The following is a 16,858-nucleotide window of genomic DNA, read 5'->3' as shown; positions in this document are numbered from 1 at the left end:
ATTATGATTAATATTAATATGATACAAAATATTATGTATTAATAAATATAATTATTAAAATATTTAAATGGTTGATTTAATTGATAAATCACTTGAATACATAAAATTCAATTAATAACATGATAAATTATATATTCGTACATTTTACCTTGCATTATTATATATCAGATTAAATTATTTATCAATTATTTAAAATCATTAAAAAAAAAAACTTTTGCATCAAATTTGACGCACGGGCGGGGGCGCTAAAGACAACGCCCCTATCCACCCTGCATCAAAATGGTTTTGAGGGTTGGAGATGTCCATAGGTAGTGTTTGCGAAAGAGCTTCAAGTGTTTTTAAATTTCTAGTCAATAAAATAAAATGTTTGAAAATTATATGTATTGCAAATTGCTCAAAAATCCCCAATGCAAACATGTTTTGCTCTGCACTCCCTAGCCACTTTTTTGTACCATAATTTTTGTTAATTTGTACCACATCTTGTATGATTTTGTACCACATCTTGTATTGTTTTGTACCACATTTTATGACTAGGGACCCCAAAGCAAAACATGTTTGTATTTGGAGATTTTTGAGCAAATTGCCCTCTGTGTAGAAGCTCGAAATAGTTAAATAAGTTCTTGCCAACATTGCCTCAGTATTCCTCTCTGCTATAAGTAGCATGCACCCAAAGAGTGAAAGAGAGATTCTCAAGTCAACGCCCCAAAGGCGATGATGTCACCACCAACGTCATCCCCTAGCCTGTCTTGGCCTTTAAGAAGAGCCCATGTTCCCATCATCCAATTCATTCCCCTCGTATACTAAAACCAAGAAAACGCACACGCACACACAAGGAACACAACATGTTCGGACACAACTATGCCTATGACCATTCCTCAGAATTCCTCAGCCATTATCCCTTAGCAGACACCACCACATTTACACCTTCGCCGCTCCTACCTCGTCTCGCCATTCCTGGAGACGAGAACGACGCTGTACCGGCATTGAGGTCCGAGCTCGGATACACCAGCAGTGGCTGTAGCAGCTCGATAACGACTAATTATTATTTACAGTATAGTCCCACTTTGATTCAGAGGAGCATCAGCAGCCACTCTCTACTCAAAAATTCGGATGCCCACTCCCCAATAAGTACATCACCTGCCATGTTTCTTGAGCCGACGATCACTTCCTCTGTCAGGAAGGCTTCGAGCACCGGTGATTTGCTGGTAAACTAAATTACATTCTCGGCATACACGAAAAATCGTCACCAAGAATGTTGATAATTGATTATGTATGGAATCATTTGATCAAATGGAACCACGTGATGTAATGCAGGGTGTAAACATGGCACAAAGAAACCAGAGATCAAACAGTCCGTTATCAAATGATCAGAACTGTGTAATGGAAAGTATGAACAGAGCATGTAAATACAGCCCCGAAGAGAAAAAGGAACGAATCGAGAGATACAGAAGCAAGAGAAATCTTAGGAATTTCAACAAGAAGATCAAGGTACATACAAGTCACTGTAATTTGAAGACTAAAGTTAAATCAAGCATATCTTTGAACTTGGTGTCAACTATTGCTAGTTCCTGTCACATGCACATGCACGTATTAGACATCTTTTCTGTGTATCATCTAAAGGGGTGATCACCATGCTCATCCCCTGTTATATCCGCCTTTGGTCTAATTTGTCTACTTCTAACAAGAAGTTTTCTGTCTCAGTATGAATGTAGGAAGACTTTAGCTGATAGTCGTCCACGTATCAGAGGAAGATTCGCGAGGAATGATGAAACAGAGAAGACCCCTCAACAGTGGGACAATTTATATGTCGAGGAAGATGATGAGGGCGACGATAACTGGATCAATTTTCTTGATGCTTTTCAGCAAAATCTAATCCCCTAATGCTAAAAAGAGTTCCACATAGACGAAGGTTTAGGATCTCTTGTATTACATAGTAAGCATTTCAAGATATGAAACCAGCTTGTACTATGATATATATCAGGAAAATTTATGCACTAATGACAATGTGAATTTACCCCTACGGTTTGTTTGGATGAATAGATGCGTATACATGGCATGTAAACGGAAATAACAAAATGTGACAGAATACGAGGGGATATTTTCGGTACACAAGAAGAAAAGAAGGATTTGAACTACCAGTAAAGTGTGACATCAATTTCAGTAGCATGAATTGATAGATTCCCAAATGGCATGGCAAATCCCACAGCCACACCTAGTCTACTTTGCCACTACAAAATTACCGCTTTAGTATGTAGTGGCTAGATATCACATGTCAATATGGACAGTGGCCTCAGAAAGTTGAAGGGCTCCAAAACAGGCAAATATCACTTCCAGTAGTAATCATTATTCCAACAAACGAAGGTTTGAAAGAATGAGATATTCAAAGTCTAAGAAATACGCAAAAAGGGGTCAGTAAATGAGAGCATTACATATGATAAGGTCATTTAAAGTCAGACACCTGAGTGCCTGACGAGAATTTACCAAAACCTGCACCCAGCAAACTGTGTCAACGGCTTAACCGGCACGATGTTTGGCCTTCTGGACCGCTGGACGTCCAGTGGCAACCGCCGGTGCGCACTGATTACCTCAAAAGCTTCGAATTAAACAAACAGAAGACAAAAGAATATTTAAAGGGTAGCTACTAATATGCCCATATAAGCATAAAGACATCTGTTTATCAGTATATTATTTAAAAGGTACACATGCCTAATTACCCTATACCATAAGCATTTTCTCGAGAATACAGAGTAATATAAAAGCAATCCACTAACGCTAAGCTTTGTATCTCATCACAATGATTACCATTAATAAGTACTTAGACAAAGCTAAGTTACTAAAGAACTCCTAAACTTTTCAAGTATTTTAAGAGCCTGTTTGGCTCAAGGATCCACACCTCATGTTTTTTTTATTGAAAAAGACAATCTCTTTACACAAATCATTTGGTCTCTCATGTTACTGAATCATTAGTCTCAGCATATAATAATGTGAAATCGACTGAGTGTAACTGTTTTGACTTTGAATCTGTCTGGACTTTGTTTAAGAGAAAATATAGCCATCAAGAAGCCCCCCTGCAAGTGGGGAGGACGGCCTGTTGGTTCTGGTCGGCCTGGGGTGGGCCCTGTAGCCAAGCCAGAGATGTGGAATCGAGGATCACCAAACAGTGAAGTTTTTCATCACAAGGGCTAAATTCATTTATGTTTTACAAACAATACAACAAATTTATATGTCCATTGATCTGTGAATGATCATGTCAGGAAATTCATACCTCACAAGTTATGAAGCAAATGTTTCGAATCATTTTATTCTAAACCTGATCAATGCACTTCGACAAGAAATACCCTTAGAAACACCTTCACTGAAGCTTCTTTTTATGAGCCAGCATTCATCAGTAGAGAAAAAAAAAAGAGGATACAAAACAAAGTTAATAACAAAGAAGCAATTTGAAAATGTAAAATTGTCATTTCATAGGGTCCAATATACACATGAGAAGAAATAATAGCTTGGATCCAACACAGCAAATAACAGGCAATATAAGTTTCGAACAGTGCTAAGCAGCCCCTGCTATGTTGGAAAAGACATTGAATAACTGAATAAGGCAAAAAGCAATCCCCTGGAGCCCCTATCTACATTATAAAAATAAAATAAAATAAACTAACACTTTAGTTTTCCATTGACAAATGTATGACCTACCAGCACATGCAAAGCATTAGCTTTAAATCAGCAACTCAATGACATCTAACAATTAAAGGGTCATAGGGGTGGCTAACCATTTCTAAAACCATTTTAAAATGGGAATCAAATGCAATTGAGCAAAAACCAGCAAATTCTTCCTTCAGCAGCCGCGAAAGAGACAAGCAAGGCATATTGAGCATACATGTTTCCATCACACCCCATTTTCCTCTTCATTTTTAACTCGAGTACCAAGTAGTCTCAAAGTCCAAAAATACCACACAACAAATAAGAGGAACATAATCATTAATAATGTTTTCAATATCCAGCGAATTAGAAGTCCTCAAGATCATCGATACATTGATGTAAAATCAGTTACAGTTAATGGCAACAGTAGCATGAATCTATTATGATAGAGTAATAGAAATTGCACGAAAACTTTCAAAATGCTACTAAGACAATGACTATATGCCCAACATCAAAAGGCAATCATCACAAGGTAACAACTTGCATTGACCAATTTTGCCTTTCAATGAGAACGCATAATAATAACAATAATAATATATAAATGAATGAATATCACGAGTTATACTTACAACTCCATTCTCATCATTCTAAATAACAAAATCAACCCCTATTTGGGATTTTTTTTTCATCCTACACTTCTTTATAACTATTAAGAATCAAATGCTTGTCAGAGGCTTTAACTTCCGAGTCTTCCTCCCGCATTGGCTGGGTTTCAAAAAATGCTTGAAAGGAAATAAAAAAGGTTGATGAAGGGCATTTCGTTTTCTTCTTTTGCTTCCTGAAAAAATTATGAAAAAACACAAATGAGCATTAACAAAAAGTTTTAAAAGAAAAAGTTCTATTGATGTTATTCCTAAGGCACTAGCGCAACAAAATTAGATTTAATGGCATAAAACTAGGCACAGAGCTTTGAACAAGTCACATCGGAAGGAACAGAACAGTAATAAATTTTGAGGTGAAAAAAACAAAGGATCTTTGATAAAAGTTGGAACTAAAATAGACTACAGAGACAGAACAGAATTATACCCGCCATTGATTTACCATGCCCCTGGTATATAGTGACGGGGTCTACTTGCTTCCATTTATCCATCACATTCTCTAAAAATGGCTCATCGGGATTTGTCACGGGATTAAAAGATTCATCCACGGTAAACTTATCATCTAAATCGACAGAACTATATGCCATTTCTTTGAGTTTTTTCCTCTCTATACAGATATCTTGTAGAGCTAGATCAGATGATGCCAAGTACCGCTCTCTTTTTCTTTTATCGACGACCTTGTTCGAAACTTGATCATTATCTTCCTGGACAGAGGTGATTATTTCAAGGCTATTTTTGACATTGGATTCTTCCACTTGTGAGTTAGAGACACTAGATTTAACTGAGGGACTAAGAAAACCATCAGATGAATTATTTTCAGCAATGATGATACTTTTGTCTCTCACTGTGATGATATGAACTTGCTCAGTGTCAGGTGAAACACTTCCACTGCAAATTTGTGATTTCCTATCTTGTAATTGTGTTTCAGTTGCAACATCTGCTTCCAGGACATTTGAATAAGTTAGTTCATCACGTGAAACTAATACAGCTTCTTCAAATTTTGATACAAGGTTTGAAGTGCAGGACTTAAAGGGCATAATTTCAGAATCTGCCAAACCAGACACTTGATATCTCATCTCCTCATCACTTAGAGAAGTTCGGGCCCCTTCAGGCAGAGGAAAAGTAGAAACTAGTTCATTGGGAAGAGAATCTAATGACACTTTTGATTCTTTGAAACCAGAGGCTGAATGTACAATTGTGACCCCATGAGACGAAGCTTGACATTCAGGCAGAAGAACAGTACCACAATGTTCTGGACTCAAAGCGTGACAGTCACCTTCGTTTCTGACTTGGCTGAGTTGCTCTTCCAAGAAAGTATTGAGACCATTCTCCACTTCAAGCTTCTCACAAACTGCAACAGCCACTTCAGCCTCCATGGCATCAGACAAGTACTTGCAAGTATCTGGTCGCTTGGGCACTGCCTTAGCCCCAGAAATAAGATCTTTGATCTGCAGACCATGCACAGGCATACCATTCATAGATGAAGTAAAGTCGATTGTTTTTTTCACATTCTTGGTTGTACAGTCAGCCATGGAGAAAAACTTCTCCATGTCATCCAGCAGCAAATCTCCCTCACCACTCGAAATAGGATCCCATTTAAGCCACTCATCAAATGCAGGCTGCTTTCGATTAACTTGCCCACGTGATGGTATTTCTTCAACCTTAATAGCCTCCTTGTAAAATTGTTTCTTCCTCAATGCATTAGCTAGGAGAGATCTGCCACCGCGGAAAAAAATAGATATTGCACCCATCAGAGCAATGAAAAAAGAAGGAACAGAGAGTTAATGAATTTTCAACCCTTCATTTGAGAGGAAAACAACCACAACATCCGGAAAATCAGGAGACAGGGTAAAGTTCAGTAAAAATGCAGACCTGCAGTTTTTGGAAATTGCCGCTTTAGCATGTTCTATAGAAAGTCCGAGTAAAGAAAACAAATTTGACACATCCTGAGGTCCTCTAAGCTCCATTGCAGAAGCGGCAGCACCAGAGAATATTAGATTCTTCCCTCGTGTCCAGTCAACAAGCATCTGGAAGCTCGAGGAGTGGGCGAGATTTAACAGGGTGAAAGTTGAACCTCACTTTTCCATTTCACACTCACTCAACAAACACACACACACACACACACAAAAAGAAATATGTGCAATGAACACAACAAATTGCATAGAAAATGACTGGAGTACTCAAAGAAAACTGCTGATGTGAATGACAGAGAACATATAGGTGCAATAAAGTGAATAACCATAACAAATTACGTTAAAAATTATTCAATAGGCACTGCTGTGACGACACTAGGAACATAGGAGTTTGGGATGGTATGATCTGGTACTCTTGCTGCAAGATTTCAGGAAAATTTGGTTTTAATGCAATAATTTTAAGGCCTATTTCACTGAAATATTGGTATGACATCGGACATTGCAGACATCGCCAGTTATTATTGGCGCGCCAAGCGCCACATCAGCACTCTTGCAAAATAACACCAGAAACAAAAGAAAAAATCAACTTACTATACTAAAACCAAATTTTGACCACGTAAAGAACCATATTCCAATATCAACTTATAGGACGGTTTGAATCATTTTCCCTTAAATGGGTAGCCCGACTTGAGTGTAAGCAAGAAACAGAACTTTCACAAGTGGTGCAGCGTCAAAACTTCCACTGATAATATTTCACTTCTCAAGTATCAAATTACATCTTTTACCAAGTTAACAAAGAGACTCCATGATTCAAGCGACCCCCGGCACTTGACCAATTTATTTATTAAGACAAGAATAACTAATCCTTGATGATGCACTTAATTTTACGGATCAGGTCTGCCCTACTGAAAGCAACAAGTCACTGCATTAAAAAATTCAATGGGCACCTCGATATAACAGAGATGCCATGAACTCTAACTTCTTCTCCATTAAAATTCTGGGGATAAACTTCAAATATAGCCCAAAGATGAAAACATTGCACGTTTCATAGTATGCTGTCATGAACAGAAGTTACTGAAGCCACCATTTAAGTTTTGTTAAACTCATAAAACTGCTATCGTTATATATTCAAATATCAATATAAAATCTCATACAGACCTCTCAATCATGTCATGGGAATCTTATCCCAATACTTGATCTTAATATTTGTCAATACAGAAAAATCATAACAAGACTTGTAAGATGCTATAAACTGACCTTGCTATTGGATATCATAAGCCGCCTCGATTGTGCATCACCAAGAAGACCTGAGTATGTAATCTCAAAGTACAACCCACGCTGCACACCAAAATGACGTGAGACTCAAGAAGAAGATATCCAGGTCCTTAAAAATAAATAATAAATAATGCAATAAAGAATCGACCTTTATAGCAGCTTTGACCATATGTTGCTTCAACCTGAACGGCAACTTCTCGGAGAAATCAATTGCAATTATATCCACCTGCGCATGCAACCCCAGAAACACCAAATTTCAGTTAAAGGTTTAACCACCCAATTCATGACTGCAGAAAGAAACGGACCTCGGATGTTTGGCAAGCCTGATCGAATGCATTCTGATTCAAAGGTCTTACAGCAGCAATATCATAGCTCTTGAGAACGGGGTTTCCAACATTGAGAGCCGCGACTTGGGAGGGACTATCGACGATTACAGTAATGCGTGTGTACTGACGGAAAGGGGCGGAAACGGAGACGTTCAGGAGTTCACGATGGAACTTGACGGCAGCCGACAGAGCAGAAGATGAAGGGACGAGCTTCAAGAAGGAGGAGACGGGGAAGAGAGGGATGGAGCAGCTGTCAGATTCGGACATGACGCCTCTGAGGGTTCGATTGTATGCGATACCCGTGTATCCGAACTCCATGGCTTTAAGAGCGAGCTTGAGACGGCGGGATTTGCGGGAGGATTTATCGGTGACGTGGCGGTCGGATTCATGGTAGGGTATGTTCAGGTCGAAGAATCCCATGTGGTCGTACGGCGGCGGCGGCCGTGGTGGAGGGCTAGGTCATGGCACGGCGGCGTGACGAACGTGGGTTTTGTGTTTCCAAGTTTAAGGAATAATAATAATAATAATAATAATAATAAGTAAAAACTACCTATATCTCATTATATACATAGGTATCATGTTGCACGCGTTATATATGCAAGTCTTTCATTTTTTTAAAAAAACAAAATTTTGTATTTTAATTTATTTTTTAATTAATTTTATTTATATTGTAAAATATGAAAATAGTCGTGAAATTTTGAGTTATACTTATAATGATGATTTTTTTAATGTGATTTGATCAAATTAACAAGAAGTTAGCTTAATATATAGCATAGATAGATAACATTTTTCCAACCAATTAAATTTGAATGAAAAATTATTTTTAGTGTAATTTAATTTGGAGTGATAATTAATGAAATTAGAGGTATCTTGTTAAATCAAAAACTTATATCAATACAACAAATTATTGTTTTAGATAATCAGTTATGATTTGATAATGTAATAAAATTTATGGTTTTGTAATGAATTTTGCGAATATACAAACGCACTAGAGATAGATTATAACTTGATTTTTCAGGAATATACACTTTCTAAATTATCATCATAATTATCAACTGTTTTTAGCTTATGATATAATTTAGAAGGAAAAGCTCATACCATAAAAATGGAAAAGTGTAACTGCATTCGAATAATTTTTTCATCAAAGATTATGTACGAATATAATGTTTTTCATAAAATAAAATTATTTTAAAAAAAATTTGTCTTGTGGACTTGCATTCTTTAAGGAGGAAAACAAAAAATAATGCTAAAAATAAAACTAATATATCGACATTTACAATAATTAAATCATAAAAATTTGTATTTAATGTATCGTAATATTTAATAAATTAAATTTTTATATGGTGAAAGATTGTTGTACAAGTTTCGTTCTTGTAAAATTACTCAAAAAAATATTACCGCTGACGGACATCATTTGGTACATGCAACTGGAAAACAAAAATCATATATAAAGAAAGAATAGAATAGAATAAGAAAAAACAAATAGTTCATTATGAACAGTTCCATAACATAAAATCCTCGTGCCATTAGAGAGAAGAAATTAGTTTGAGCCCGCACACAAATTTCGGGCAAAAGGTTAAGCAAACGGGTTAAAACTTGTATTCCATCCTACATCTCATAGTTTTTACAATGGCTAACCAATTTATTCAATCTGTAGAGTCCAAAGCAAACCCCTTGCTTCCTATTTTAGTTTCTGTTCATACGGGGAAGGGTGGGTTGAGAGTAGAGGGCAATTGCGAAACAATATATGAAAAAATCTGTAATCTTTTCTTCACTCTGCTTTGTGCTTTGAAGACCTTCTTGCACTTGAAGTTCGGATCCCACTCGTACATCTACCCACAAACTTGAGGATTTCATCGATTAAAATCACAGGCAAAGCGACCGCCAGGACCAACAACCATTCGTTCAAACTCAGAGGTACGATCCCGAATACTCTGGCAAGGAAAGGTACGTATAGGATCAAAAAGTGCAAGCCAAATGAGACTGACATAGCCAAAAGGAGCCATGGATTGACCCAGGGAGGCATTGACACGAGGCTCCCATCTTCGGATAGCGCGTTGAGTGAATTAAACATTTCAATGGCAACTAATACAGAGAGTGAGAGAGTCATGGCCTTGACTTTGCCCTCGTGGAAGTAGTCACACGGGTCATCAAATTTGAACTCCAGTGCTCCAGCTGTGAAGGGTGAGACTGAAAAATTCTGCCAGGTGTGGCACTGGCCCCAGTTGGCTAGTTGAGAATACGTTACAAGGCTGTGGCCATCTCCAACGAGGTTGATGCCCAAGAAAGATGAATGAGTGTACCAAATGATGAATATCCCGACAGTTGCTAAGCCAACATACGATCCAATCACCTGGATATCGCTTACATGTAAGTACTTAAAATTTTGAAATGAAAGATGTGGAAGTTGGAAAAAAAATGATGATAAACTATATTTTACCAAATAACGAAAGAGAATCCATGGACTGATCAATGAATCGTCACTTCTTCTAGGCGGTTTCTTCATTATGTCTTTGTCTGGTGGATTGAAGCCCAAAGCGGTAGCTGGTGGTCCATCAGTTACCAAATTAACCCACAGAAGTTGGACTGGAATCAGACCCTCCGGAATGCCTAAAGCGGCAGTCAAGAATATGGAGGCAACTTCACCCATGTTCGAGGAGATCATGTACCTGCAACAGATAAACGCGTCACACACAGTGTGCTTGGAAGGATTATCCGGCTACATAAAATATCTTCGTGGCACGCTAAAAAAATAAAACTGCCTGTATCCCCCTCTTCTTTTCAAATTTGCACGTGACAACCTAAAATAAGTTGAAGCAAAATATTTCCAATCCACTGAGAGAAACTGCAAGTTCTTTTGTGCCATATGAAAGGGGATACATCCAAGCAAGATAAATTTCTTTTATAATAAAATTTCTCACTTTCCACACCCGCCTTTGCTGCAACTTATAGCAATTTAATTACAATAATTTGATTATAAAGACTTTTCAAAAACATAGAAAATCGTACTTGCTCTTAGAGAAACAACTGAGAAATAGAAAATGAATATGATGGAGAATGAACAGCTAGTATAAAGTCTAACCTGATAAAAGCTTTCATGTTATTATAAATAGATCTGCCTTCACCAACTGCTGCAACAATTGAACTGAAATTATCATCTGCTAAAACCATGTCAGAAGCCTCCTTCGCAACCTAGAAGCCCACACAAGAATAAAGAAATAAACATGGGCAATTCACCACTTGTACAACTGAACATCCTAAAACAAGCAAAACTCTACAATGGTGTTCAGACTTCAGATAGGCCTCTAATCACATGAGCACGAATGCAATATGACAGCTCAACAAAGCTGTAATGGAAGTATAGAACACTGAATATGCGAGAACACGACACATAAGGAACATGATTTAACGACGTTTAATGAATGAAACAATTTGGCCTTGATTTTTTATTTTAATGAGATTACCTCAGTCCCAGCAATGCCCATTGCTATCCCTATATCAGCCAATTTCAGGGCAGGTGCATCATTCACTCCATCCCCTGTCATTGCAACAACCTCACCAGAATCCTTGAGCAACCTCACTATTTCTTGTTTGTGTCTTGGTTCAGCCCTAGAGAAAAGAAGCCCTCCACTTTGTGCTAAATGTGTCTCTTTGTCACGAGCAGAAAGCTCCATAAATTCTTTTCCTGTTAAGCTTCTTGAACTGAATGTCTCATCACGGCCAAAAACCCCTATTTCTCGACAAATGGCTTCAGCTGTATCTTTGTTATCTCCAGTTATCACCATAACTCGAATGCCAGCTGTTCTGCAATCCTCAATTGCTTGGGGTACTTCTTTCCTTGGAGGATCCTTAGACAATACAAAGAATGTCGTGGAGGTTAGAAAGAAGTTGGATATCAGTTGCAAGACAAGGTCGAAGAAAATTTAGTGAATGGTAAAGGGAGAAAATTACTCTTAAACCAGCTAAACCAACAAAGATCAACTTGCTCTCAATTGACGAATAGTTTGCAGGGTTCATTAAGAGTTCATGAGCCGGATGGTCTTCATTGCCATTATATGTCGTAAACTTTTCTGGAAGTTCATCCGTGTATGCAAAACCCAGAACTCTTAACGCCCGTGTTGACATTTCATTAAGGCTCTTTAATATAACTTCCCTCGAACTTTGATTTAATTCTGCTATAGAGCCATCACGCAATTGCACATAGGAGCTTCTTTCCAGTAAATTCTCAACTGCACCCTGCAATATTGTTTAAATTTTTTCCCTGACTCATCAAACATATATGACACAAAACAACATTAATGAAGATTAAAAATTAAAGCAATCCAAAACTTGTTCCCTAAGTTGTCAAACAAACATGGAAGATAATGGAACACGAAGAAATGCAAACTTCCACAAAACTCAAAAGAATATTTTGATGCCAGTCTTGCACATATTCTACAATGAACTTTTTTTACAGAGAATAATTGTAGTGGATGATAAATGGAATTCACAGAGAAGAGATGTACCTTTACAAGTAGCAACTTTTTTCCTGTGATTGAACTTACAATGACTCCCATGGATTTTCTATCTCTATCAAACTCAAGGGTGGCAATCCGCTGTTCAATTTTATTCCATTTGTAGGAGCACCCTTAGATGACCAGGTTGAAACTTGCATCAGTATAAAGTTGACTGGTTCAAAATAATTTTGAAGGCATAATAACAACTTACTTAGAAGACCGTCATATTCTGAAGAGGTACTTAACTCACGTGGAAGGCCCATTTTCTCCACCAGAACCTGAAAATTATCAAACGCTTATCCTTAATGAAATATATTTTGCTAGCCAGCTGTTAAGCAGTAATGAGAATGTAAAATTTGAAACTGTGTTAATTATTCACAGCCAAGAAATATTAGCACATTGATTGGACATGACGGAAAAAGAACTGCTTGTTCATTTACAGGAATCACAACTTCCAGAAATTAGAAACTGGCCTAATCCAGACAGGCGCAAGAAGGTTGACAATAAGAGCAACAAATACCAATACAATATTTCAATAAGAGCACCTCTTTGGAATTCAGTATGGTGCAGTTTACTCATACAGCTTGGTACTTAACGGTTACAACAATCAATACCTTAAGTGCTGCTTCAGTTGGCATTCCATTGGCGACACAATGTTCAGATTTGTCATGTCCAGATTTTTCAACATCCGCGTCATTACAAATAGCAGCAATCTTTGCAATCATCATGAGGTTTGGATCTAATTGACCCTCTGACCAGTTCTGGATTTTACCATCAAATGGGTTGTAAGAAGTTCCTTGTACATCAAATGATCGAACTTTATTCGCCTCAGAACCCATGGCAACAAGTTTTGCTACTGCCATCTGATTAGTGGTCAAAGTGCCAGTTTTATCAGAGCAAATCACGGTAGTGCATCCAAGGGTTTCAACACTCGGCAACTTGCGAACTAGAGCATTTTTAGCAGCCATTTTGCGTGTCCCAAGGGCCAAGCAAGTTGTGATAACAGCAGGTAAACCTTCTGGAATAGCAGCAACCGCCAGTGCAACAGCAATCTCAAAGTAATAAGTGCACTTCTCAAACGAGAACTTGAAATTTCTAGGCCAACCATCAACAAACTCCCACGAAAGGAAGTATTTTACATTAATCAACCATACCAAGGCACATATCACTCCAATTATAGCAGTTAAAACCTCTCCAAACTCATTTAACTTCTTCTTCAAAGGGGTGTCATCCTCACTTTGGGATGCCTCGTGAATCTGTGAGTGCACCTTTCCAATCTCCGTACTCATCCCAATCTGAGTCACCAAACAAATACAATGCCCATTCACCACAGTCGTTCCAGCAAACACCATACACTTCTTACCCTGAATATCAACATCCTCCGCAACAGCCTTAGTAGTTTTACTCACTGCCTCGCTTTCTCCAGTTAAGGACCCTTGTTCAACTCGGAGGGTTGAGCTAATCAAACTTAAAACCCTCATATCAGCCGGAATCTTATCTCCAACTCTCAACTCAACAATATCTCCTGGAACAAGCTCTCTGGCTGGCAAATGAGAAATTTTTCTACCGTCTCGAATAACACTGGCATGTTCTGACTGGATTTCCTTCAATGCTTCCAAAGCTTTCTCCGCATTGTTCTCCTGCCAAACTCCAACTATCGCATTCACAATCAATATCAAGAAGATAACCAAAGGCTCCACGAAAGCTGTGATCTCCATCTCACCACCTTCATCCCCATCACACCACGCCAACACAAAGGATACTACCGCTGCCACCAGTAAAATCCTCACTAAAGTATCATTAAACTGATCGAGAACCAACCTAAGAATCGAAGGCCCCTCATGTTTCTCTAACTCATTGAACCCATGGATCTCCCTCCTTTTGCTAACATCATCAGCCGACAACCCATAATCCTTGTTCACTTGATACTTTTCTTGACATTCTTTGACATCTTCACTCCAAGCTGGATAGTAATCCCCTTTCTTCTCACTCTTGTCATCCAAAATCTCACTTTTACCATAATTTTGCCCTCCTTTCCCCATCAACGAATCAGAAATCAATCCACGAAATGAGAAACCAGTCGAACCAAACAAACCCTCGAATGCCACAGAACAATAAGCCTGTAAATAGAATGAAGCAAAAGAAAAAAACTTCAAACAATCAGGATTAAAAACCGTCAAAACGCCATAACATAACACTTACACATACAACAAAAACTCAAAACCGACCGATCCACCAAATCCACAACATTACACGCACACACAAACTGAAATCAAATCAAAACTAAATGGAGGTGTAAAATTTTACTCAGTACGCCCAGTTACCGACTCGCCGATGTATAAAGCGGCTTCTCGAATTGCCAAGATAAAAAAATCAGGCTTGGAATTTGAACAGAGATGAAGAGTGAAGAGCGCTTCAAATCGCTTTCTCTTCGTATCTCCAGACGGAGGGTTTCCTTCCTTTGTTATTGGGGAAAGGAATAATTTTATCGCTGAGATCTGTTGTTACTCTTTTATCATCGACAAAGTACAATACTTCTTCATCAAACTTCAATTTGTGCTATCACCACTCCCCCTATATTTTTTTTCTACAAAACTAAATTTCATGTATTATTATTTTTTAAAAAAAAATTTATGTATATGTAAATATATAAAAATTATAGTGAAATTATTCCACATGTTATTCGACTTGATCCATGAAAAATTATTTTTCATGCAAAAAATATTAATCAAACTATATCAAGTTTGTATTGTTCTAACAAAAATTATAACTCAGATCTTGAAATAGATGTATCATTTACACTGTGATTTGTTTCAATCATACTTTGTTGGTACCTAAATTACAATTTATTTCCTTCACAAAATATATGTTGTTACAAAAGTTGACTTTTGAAAAATAAGTTGGGGCAAAATTGGTTCATCGTTTATTTTGGGAGTGGCCATAGTGATTATTTTCTTTTCCCAGCAAAAAAAAATAGGAAGAGCCTTTCCCTTCGAGCAGCAGGTGCGCCACGGATCAGAACCAATCAAAAAACCCCACGTAGCAAAAAGTGATGTCACGTCAACAAACTTACACGTGGCATAATATGAGTGGCAACGAATTCTGGCAAGGACTGAGGGAGAGAACAGGGTGTCGGGTGCTCTCCAATATATATAAGTTAAGGGCTTAATGAGAGATCGAATTATTATCGTTAATTATTCTTTATTATTATTATTAATTAAATATAAATGAAGGAAACTTCGAGGGGCTTTCGTCGAGCATAAAAAAAGAAAACGGAGACCTTTCGAATTAAAGCATATTACTTCTTGAGATGCTATTTGCTTGTAGCTTAGTAGGGGAGGTTTTTTTTTTTGCCATTAACATTCGACGACAATAACCAATAAAAAATTAGATAGAAATAACAATTGAAGTTGAAGGTTTCTTGGAGTATATTTTATGTTAACTAACTCGTACCAATGTTTTTATAATTGGACCGGTGATCGAACCGATCTACTTAAAAAAATGGTCCAACCGGTTCAACCGTTTTAACCGGACGGTCGGACCGAAAAACCATTTATATAATATAATATAATTAATAATATCTTTAAAAATTAAAAAACTAAAAGATGTATATAAATAAACAAAAATATATTTATCATAGTTTAAAAAATAAATAACTATATAAATATATTCAAAATATTAATTATAGTTATATATACTATATTTTTAAAAATTAATTAATTAAAAAAATATAATAATAGAAAATTAATATTTTTAATGAAGTATAAATTTCAAATAATCATGTGTATATATATAATAAAATATTAAATTAAGATTTTAAAATTAAAAAAAAACAATTTAAAAAAAAATTAAAAAAATTCGAAAACCGGTTCAACCGTTTTTCTGGCCGGTTCTTGGCTGGTTCGACCGGTTTTGACCGGTTCTTGACTGATTTCGAGCGGTTGAACCGTTAAAACGGTTTTTAGGGGTATTTCGGACCGGACCAGTGATCGGTTCCCGATCGAACCGATCGAACCGGCCGGTTTGGTCCGATTTTTAAAACACTGACTCATACTTACATTTTGAAAAAGAAAAAAGAAAAAATAAAAAATAAAAAATAAAAAGAAAAAGGTATACGAACCAATGGTCCAATTTAAGAGTAAATAGCTTAAGATCTTATTTGGATTGATAGATCTGAGATAGATTTCAAAACTTGCTTAGATGGACAAAATTTGCGTTAATTTTCAAATTCACTCAATATCAAATCATCTGATTTCAATAGTAATTCCTATGTATTTCAAATACAACGATAAATATTTCACAAAAACTCATGTGATATGTTTTCACTGATCAATTTTGTTAGTAATTGGACGTGTAAACGCAACAAAAGATGAATTTATAATGATGATTACATACAGATTTCTACTGAGATTCTAAATTATAATTCTAGCGAGATCTTGCTTCAAACTATGGTTGAACCATGTGCACCACAATCCTAATGCAATCATTCCAATAAATTATTTCGAAACTACTCAGGGTGAAACTAAATCAAGCAGTGGTTCGAAAATGGGAGG

At 36.9% G+C, this 16,858-nt stretch overlaps 3 protein-coding genes across 5 annotated transcripts; 1 reads left to right on the top strand and 2 right to left on the bottom strand.

Moving 5' to 3' along the window:
• Positions 1-842: 842 nt before the first annotated feature.
• LOC140878512 (uncharacterized) lies at positions 843-1,881 on the top strand. Its single transcript, XM_073282111.1, has 3 exons — positions 843-1,205; positions 1,315-1,488; positions 1,702-1,881. The coding sequence occupies exons 1-3, from the start codon at positions 843-845 to the stop codon at positions 1,879-1,881; spliced, it is 717 nt and encodes a 238-aa protein (XP_073138212.1).
• A 2,331-nt stretch (positions 1,882-4,212) lies between these two features.
• On the bottom strand, positions 4,213-8,336 carry LOC140880401 (protein GAMETOPHYTE DEFECTIVE 1). Its single transcript, XM_073284799.1, has 6 exons — positions 7,789-8,336; positions 7,632-7,709; positions 7,466-7,546; positions 6,168-6,322; positions 4,723-6,011; positions 4,213-4,474 (listed from the first exon to the last, which is right to left on the bottom strand). Exons 1-6 carry the CDS (start codon positions 8,227-8,229, stop codon positions 4,353-4,355), a joined length of 2,166 nt encoding a protein of 721 aa, XP_073140900.1. The 5' UTR covers positions 8,230-8,336; the 3' UTR covers positions 4,213-4,352.
• A 917-nt stretch (positions 8,337-9,253) lies between these two features.
• LOC140879667 (calcium-transporting ATPase 4, endoplasmic reticulum-type-like) lies at positions 9,254-14,816 on the bottom strand. 3 transcript variants are annotated; one of them, XM_073283487.1, is made up of 9 exons: positions 14,613-14,816; positions 12,920-14,425; positions 12,517-12,583; positions 12,315-12,436; positions 11,761-12,045; positions 11,274-11,657; positions 10,892-11,001; positions 10,250-10,478; positions 9,254-10,162 (listed from the first exon to the last, which is right to left on the bottom strand). In XM_073283487.1, the coding sequence occupies exons 2-9, from the start codon at positions 14,345-14,347 to the stop codon at positions 9,581-9,583; spliced, it is 3,207 nt and encodes a 1,068-aa protein (XP_073139588.1). In that variant the 5' UTR covers positions 14,348-14,425; positions 14,613-14,816; the 3' UTR covers positions 9,254-9,580. The 3 variants fall into 3 exon arrangements, with proteins under 3 accessions (XP_073139588.1, XP_073139590.1, XP_073139589.1); XM_073283489.1 differs by having other exon boundaries at positions 14,630-14,816; XM_073283488.1 differs by lacking the exon at positions 14,613-14,816 and adding an exon at positions 14,508-14,530.
• Positions 14,817-16,858: the final 2,042 nt, after the last annotated feature.

This window comes from Henckelia pumila, chromosome 2, assembly GCF_033568475.1.
Source record: "Henckelia pumila isolate YLH828 chromosome 2, ASM3356847v2, whole genome shotgun sequence".
NCBI classification, from domain to species: Eukaryota; Viridiplantae; Streptophyta; class Magnoliopsida; order Lamiales; family Gesneriaceae; genus Henckelia; species Henckelia pumila.
Note: the sequence above shows the minus strand (reverse complement) of the source record. Positions and strands in the feature narration are given on the sequence as shown.

Coding starts and splice junctions, on each gene's coding strand:
- LOC140879667 (XM_073283487.1), bottom strand. CDS start 14,347: ATGGGGAAAGGAGGGCAAAATTATGGTAAAAGTGAGATTTTGGATGAC. Junction 12,584..12,919: donor CAACTGAAGCAGCACTTAAG/GTATTGATTGTT, acceptor GATAATTTTCAG/GTTCTGGTGGAGAAAATGGG. Junction 10,479..10,891: donor AACATGAAAGCTTTTATCAG/GTTAGACTTTAT, acceptor TATCTGTTGCAG/GTACATGATCTCCTCGAACA.
- LOC140880401 (XM_073284799.1), bottom strand. CDS start 8,229: ATGGGATTCTTCGACCTGAACATACCCTACCATGAATCCGACCGCCAC. Junction 6,323..7,465: donor TTATGATATCCAATAGCAAG/GTCAGTTTATAG, acceptor TCGAGCTTCCAG/ATGCTTGTTGACTGGACACG. Junction 4,475..4,722: donor GCATGGTAAATCAATGGCGG/GTATAATTCTGT, acceptor TAATTTTTTCAG/GAAGCAAAAGAAGAAAACGA.
- LOC140878512 (XM_073282111.1), top strand. CDS start 843: ATGTTCGGACACAACTATGCCTATGACCATTCCTCAGAATTCCTCAGC. Junction 1,206..1,314: donor CGAGCACCGGTGATTTGCTG/GTAAACTAAATT, acceptor GATGTAATGCAG/GGTGTAAACATGGCACAAAG. Junction 1,489..1,701: donor ATTTCAACAAGAAGATCAAG/GTACATACAAGT, acceptor TTTCTGTCTCAG/TATGAATGTAGGAAGACTTT.